The following is a 7,058-nucleotide window of genomic DNA, read 5'->3' on the forward strand; positions in this document are numbered from 1 at the left end:
TTATGCCCCAAAATAACAACACACAAACTGTATTCTTTTAAACACTGCTTGGCTCATTAGTTCTAGCCCTTACTGGCTAATTCTCATATCCCGATCAACCCATCTCTAATAATCTGTGTAGCACCAGTCTTACTGGGAAAGATTCAGCATGTCTGACTTGGTGGCTTGCTTCATCGCATCTGCCCCTGAGGCGAGAGGCATGGCGTCTTTCTGAGGCATCTTACCTCACTTCCTCTTCCTCCCAGCATTCTGTTCTGTTCACTCCACCCACCTATGTTCTAACCTATCAGGGCCAAGCAGTTTATTAATTAACCAATGACCTTCCTCCATCATTCTAGGGTTGGTGATATTGCTCAGAATTAAAGGCACTTCCCACAACAAACCTTATAATCTGAGTTTGATCCCCAGAACCCATGGCAGAAGGAAAGAGCCAATTCCTGAAAGTTGGCCTCTAACTTCCACTTGCATCTAGCAATGTGCATGCACAACACACACACAATAATAATAACAATTTAAAAAATATAATTCTTGCCAGCATTTGGGAGGCAGGGACAGGAGGATCTCTGTGAGTCTGAGGCCAGCCTGGACTATAAGAGCTAGTTACAGGACAGGCTCTAAAGCTACAGAGAAACCCTGTCTTGAAAAACCATAAATAAAAAATATATAATTCTACTGTTCTGTGATAATTAAAAGAACAGTGAGATTCAAAAAGTGGTAAGAAGCAGAATGATATCATGAAAGAGAGTTTGGGTGGGCAGTTTATGGGTGAGAAGCCACTGGAAACAACCTGACAATATCCTTCCCATGCCAGGCTGCAACTCTACAAGGGTAGGAGTTGGTAACACACTAATTAAATATAATTAATTTGGGAAAGTCAGTTAGTTCCTCCATCACTTCTCTTTTTCCCCTAACATGACAATGTAAGTCATTGCCTCTCTGACACTGACTTCCCAGGATAATGGGTAGGTATAGGAACATAGAATGGATAATTGGAAAGAATATCTTGGCAAAAACAAGACGGAATCAGCTGTTCTGCAGTGCATGGAATGTTCAGGTACATATACCATGCGTGTTTATTATAAAGTCCTAGATAGTCCAATTTGATAGCAGTGATACTCCATATGATTTTTATACTAAGAAGTAATCGTGTGTGAAGTTTATCACAGTTAGAAACCTAGACTAGTTTTCTGGTGGCAAGAAATAGCAATATGTAGTGTGTTTAAATAATACCAGTCATGACTTGTATAAGGCCCCAAAGTTCACACAAACAAGGAAGAGTCATCTGGTTTTGACTCACATTCCAACAACTTCTTCTCACATGGTTCATGGTCACACCAACTTGATTCATGTTCAAGAAGTAGTCTAGTTCTTTTTTGTATGTAGCCTTTGACTGTATCTTCCTTTTGAACCAATAAAGTATCCAAACTTGTTTATCTCTAGTCTTAGAAGCTTTAATCTTAAATGACAACTACTTTTTTAAATCCAATCATTTCATATGCCATAAAGTCTTAGAATATAAAAAATACTCTTGCTAGCATTCTTCTTGATGGGGAAGAATGTTACATAGCTGGTGTCGGCAGAAGCAGCCTTTCTCTTGGTGCTGACACTTTGTGAGCACAGCACAGCATTGGTACAGTGAACAGAGTGTTCATTGTCTGTTTTCTCTTTTGACTGGCCATATCTTCTTGATCTGGTTGTTATAATGATTGCTTGTGACACAAAAATAAGAATCAATTAGAAAACCCCCACAGTACCAGCTGCCATACTCACCCAAAGACAGTCATTTAGTTTCACACTCTTTTAAAGTAACATCTTAACAACTATTCCTAGGATAAACACATACTTAGTAAACTGACTCCAGGATATTTATTCATTTGCCCAAACTTTTTTCCAATTGCATTCATACTGCCTTTATCCAATTGCATTCATACTGCCTTTATTAAGTAGTGGCGATCATTATTAATTTATGAAGTAAAACCATAATTTTTGCCCAACTTTTATTTTGAGAATTCTCAAAACCCTAAAGACTCTCTTGGTGAACATTCACAAGCTCTTAATTCACCAGTTGTTCAAGCATTGAATACTTGCCCTTTTTCTGTAATCCTACACAACATATTTTTTCCTACTAAATAATATTAGAGTTAGTTGTGAGTGTCACATCACTGAAGTGTATCATCATTAAAAGAAAGAATTCTGTGTGACTTCTCTATTATGATCCAATGACCTTGGGCAAGGCAATGTTACTGCTGTGTTACGTAGGACATTATTTGTGTGTTCATTTCCTGGTTTTTTTTAACCATTACCTCTAACTTTCCATCTCTTTCAATGTACACTCCAGCCAAGGATCAGTTAGCAGTTGCAACAGCTTCAATCTCTGGATTTAGAATAGATCCCTGTTTTTCTTTTCCTTTCTTTTATGCCTCATTTTAAACCTTTGTTTCATTCTTTGAGAATTTCATACATATTTTATCGTATTCTTCCCTGATCCCCAACTTCTTCCAGATCCTTTCCTCTCCCTATCCACCCAACTATATGTTCTTTCTCTTTAAAAAAGAAAAGCCAGGGGCTGGAGAGATGGCTCAGTGGTTTAGAGCATTGTTTGCTCTTCCAGAGGTCCTGAGTTCAATTCCAAGCGACTACATAACCACATGGTGGCTCATAACCATCAATAGTGGAATCTTATTCCCTCTTCAGGCATAAAGTCATACATTCACATAGAATATTGGTCAACCACTCCTGAGTATGGAGTCTGGCCTGGAGTGTGGGGATATACCCAGTGTCACTCCATTGAAGTAAACTGATTTTTCCCTCTCTCTAGAGAATCTAGCTGGTACTCAACTGCAAGCTTCACCTCTGCTGGCTAGCATTCATAGCGGTAGGAGGTGCTACATACACTACTGGAGAAGTAAAGTAGTCATCAGTCTCACCCAGTTACAAACCCTGTGAGTTGTAATAACAACCTGCCTGCAAGATGTGCCACTGGTACAATTAGTGGCATGACTACTGTAGGAATAACCAACTATTTTTTGGTGTGACGTAAGGTCCACTCTATGAGATGAAACCCATACTTTAGACTGTCAATGAGGCCAAGAACCTGACATTATATAGGTCATGGGCCCAGGGAAATCCTACTATTCTGCTAAATGAACACAGCAATAAAACAATTCCCAATGACACATTGCTATACCCATAGATCAATGTCTTGCTTAACCCACATCAGAGAAGCTCCTTATAGCATATAGTAATTAACACAAAGACCCACTGCTGGACAACAAGCAGAGAGAGAGAGAGACTTTAGAGTATTCAGCCCTGAAAGAGATGTCTTACCATATTCTCTCCCTGTCAAAGTTCAGGCATCTGTATGGGAGTGGAAGAGTGGAAGAGCCAGAGGTGGTGGATGATTTTAAGGAAACAGCATTGTCCAGGCACAACAGGGCAGATGCACATATGAATTCATAGAGACTGTGACAGTGACAGTACGCATGAGACTGACACAAGCTCAAGTCAGACAAACCTGCCACCCTCCACACCCCCTACAAAGGAAGGGCATTGACACAAAGTTCTACCACTAGCCAAGCTATTCTTTTAAACTTTTTAAAACTCATTTTGTGTGTGTGTGGGGGGGGGTGACTACTGAGCAGAAAGGGGCTTTAGATCCCCTGGAGTTATAGGCAGTTGTGAGCAATCCTAGGTAGGTGCTAGAAACCAAACTTGGGTCCTCTGCAAGATCAGTATGTACTCTTAACCACTGGGCCATATCTCCAGCCCCCTTTTATACTTTCATGCGTTTGTGGCATTGTTCTCTTCCCCCTCCCTACCACCTCTCTCTACTCAGCCCTCATCTACTCCCACTCTTCTCTACTAACATTTTTTAAATAGTGAAGGCCAGTATTTTATAGACTAGCCCCAATTTTGATTTATCTGATTGTTCTCTTATGAGTAGATACAGGCGATATAATTTTGGTTGGAATGCCACCCAGATGATGTCCTCTATAGTAATCTTTTTAATTGCATCAAATTGGGTGCATGAGTCAGATTATTCATTATTAGTTACATTTAAACTTGAGTGAGGTAAAATAGGTCATATATCTTTATTGTAAAATTATCCTTTTGCTTTGTAATTAATAAGTAATAATGTGTAATTAATAATCTGTCATTAGACTTTGAAACTGTGTGAATAGCCTTTTTTTTCTAAGAGTTGTATACCCAATATACTTGGAACCATTGGTTTTTAACTGAATCAATTATGATTATGGTGGTTATTGTTTTTGTTACTTATTAGCTGTTATTCTTCTGTTTAAAAATTAGCTATTCAAAATTGAACCTATATTGGACTAAACTTACCATTTAAGAGACAACAAAAGAATTAGGAAATATTGTATTTTTAAATTCTTAATAAGTTTATACCTTATGGTTCGGGGCAATATGTAATTCAGGTGGAATTCACAATCATCTCTGCACTAAATTGGTAACATTTAATACCAATATTAATTCCTATGGTCCCAGTCTTCACTTTGTCATAGCCAGTTTGGGCAAATCATCTATTTGTGAGCCTATTTCGTATTCTATAAAAGATGTATCTAGTGTTCATTTTTTAATTTCACACCAACATAATGGTAGTCTGCTCTGTCTCCAGTGAATTTTTTGTATTTTATCAAGGAAGCATTTATGAGCATGGATACTGCAACCAGGAGTACTTTTGAGCAAACAGTGCATTCTTCAATGTGGTACATAATAGTAAAAGCTTGAATATGTTCTGCTGAACAAGGTGACAACAATAACATGAAGGGGAACTCTTATTTCCCAATGTATAAACACAAGTGTGCTGTAACCCTCAAACTCTCCTCTCCCTAACGCAAGTCCTTGTTTTTGTGCTGCATTGTAACGTTCTATAACTCCTTTGTCCTGCCAAGTGCCTGACAAAAAGTAGTGGAAAAGGAGTGCCCTAACCTGCCTTGACCAGCTATACCGGGCTTGCCAAGATTCCCACCAGTTATTTTCAGCTTCTTATTGAAGTATCTTTTAAAACAAACTCAACTTCACCTCTTGTCTGCACCTCTTGGTGTGCTCTGTCACTCTCTGCATGAATGTGTGTCTCTCTGTCTCTCTTTCTGTCTCTCTCTGGTTTTTTGAAACAGGATCTCACTGTATAGCCTGGGATAGTCTGGAAAACTCACTCTTTAGACCAGGCTGGCCTTGAACTCACAGAGATTGAACGCTTACACCACCATGCCTGGCTTACCTCTCTTATAAAATGTTGTAGAGTAACTTCCCTGTTGTTTTATTGTGTCTGTGTCTCTTGTAAACCACCTGAAAGAGTGAAAGAGTTTTCCTAAGAGACTATACTTGTGGATGAAAGAGGTTTCACATCACTGTTTCTTCAGGACAGGAATGATCAGGGACACTGCTCCCATAAGAAAATTAGAAAGATGCATCTCCAATCTGGGGGCCATTATGTAACAGGAAAATTGGCCTTTGTATACAGTTGGAACAAATGTAAATAGGAAAAGTAACTTTCTGACTTTGAAATTCCTCCTTCTCATAGTACACATTGGTTCCATAGGCTTTGTAGCTGAGCAGTTTCTAAACAATACAGCCACTCAACTGACGTACCATGGATTATGTGAACTGACTTCAACCGTTCAGGAAGGAGAGCTCTGTGTGTTCTTTCGGAATAACCATTTTAGCACCATGACAAAACACAAGGTAGGATATAGAAACAGATATTATTTTTTACTCCCTATCAAAGGAGCTTGATTTAGAGATGTGTTTTGACCTGCTACAGAATAAGATTGATCATAATATTCCTTAGCCATCAAGTTGTGAAGGTAATTATTATTAAATACTGCATTAGAATGGGATGAATTAGCAATTGAAATGTTACCTTGATCAGCTTTTGTTTTAAATGTAGTCTCAACTTTTTTTTTATCTCAGATTATTGCATTCAAGTGTTTACTTTTCTACTTTCTTGGAGAGAGGATTTCACTGGGTAACTCACACTAGCCTTGAATTTGATATCTTTCTGCCTCAGTCTTTGGAACACTGGAATTACAGGCATGTGTAATCATACCTAGCTAGGTTATTTCTTACTTAGAGGAAGCAAAATACCTGGAGCTAAAACCAGGGTGACTATGAATGAAGGATTTTATTTTAAGCATTAAAAGATATTAGAAGTTAGAATTAAGATTTGCCCTAAACTGGAATGTGTTGGTGCTTGCTTGTAATGAAAGCTACTGAAGAGGCTGAGCAGAAGGATTGCAAGTTCAAGTCCAGCCTGGGTTACATAAGTAGATTCCCCACCCTGAGACATACACAAATTATCTTTATGACAATGTTGACTTTTGTTAAAAATTATCAGTGTGTTTATGGTTTTGCACACAGACACACACACACACACACACTCTCTTAGGAATCCATCCCTTTTAGTCATCTCTTAGATCTGTCTCTTGATTTTACAGGTAACATCTGATCTAGCTCAGGTATTCATCATCAACCTAGACTCCTATGGCAGAATGCTGTTCTTACCATGCTGATAATACAGCACAAATGTTCAATTAGCACCAATCCTAGAGGATAAAACGCAGGTCCCGGGGCTGAAGAGATGGCTCAGAGGTTAAGAGCACTGCCTGCTCTTCCAAAGGTCCTGAGTTCAATTCCCAGCAACCACATGGTGGCGGACAACCATCTGTAACAAGGTCTTACACAGACAGAATATTGTATGCATAATAAATAAATAAATATTTTTAAAAAACGCAGGTCCCCTCTGCCACAGTTCTCATCCTATATGAGTTTAATGTGTTCTCATTTACTGTCATTCTTATTGTTTCATACTATTTGGGAAGCTCTCCTCACTTCTGCTTGCCTATCCCAAAATTACCCATCCTTAAAGAAGCATTCGAATACTAACTTACTGAAAGGTACCCCTTTTCTACTTAAAATAGTGATTCTCAGCCATGATTATATCCTAGACCTATCTGGATTGCTAGGAAGGAAGGAAGGAAGGAAGGAAGGAAGGAAGGAAGGAAGGAAGGAAGGAAGGAAGGAAGGAAGGAAGGAAG

At 38.8% G+C, this 7,058-nt stretch overlaps 1 protein-coding gene across 2 annotated transcripts in view; it reads left to right on the forward strand.

The window, feature by feature from the left end:
• Positions 1 to 7,058, forward strand: part of Mindy2 (MINDY lysine 48 deubiquitinase 2) — a 69,997-nt gene that overhangs the window by 45,536 nt on the left and 17,403 nt on the right. For both annotated transcript variants that reach the window (XM_026779028.1, XM_005347663.3), the window contains exon 6: positions 5,564 to 5,706. In XM_026779028.1, the coding sequence (XP_026634829.1) occupies positions 5,564 to 5,706 (143 nt within the window). The remainder of the gene's footprint in view (positions 1 to 5,563; positions 5,707 to 7,058) is intronic.

Source organism: Microtus ochrogaster, chromosome 5, assembly GCF_000317375.1.
Source record: "Microtus ochrogaster isolate Prairie Vole_2 chromosome 5, MicOch1.0, whole genome shotgun sequence".
In the NCBI taxonomy this organism is placed as follows: Eukaryota; Metazoa; Chordata; class Mammalia; order Rodentia; family Cricetidae; genus Microtus; species Microtus ochrogaster.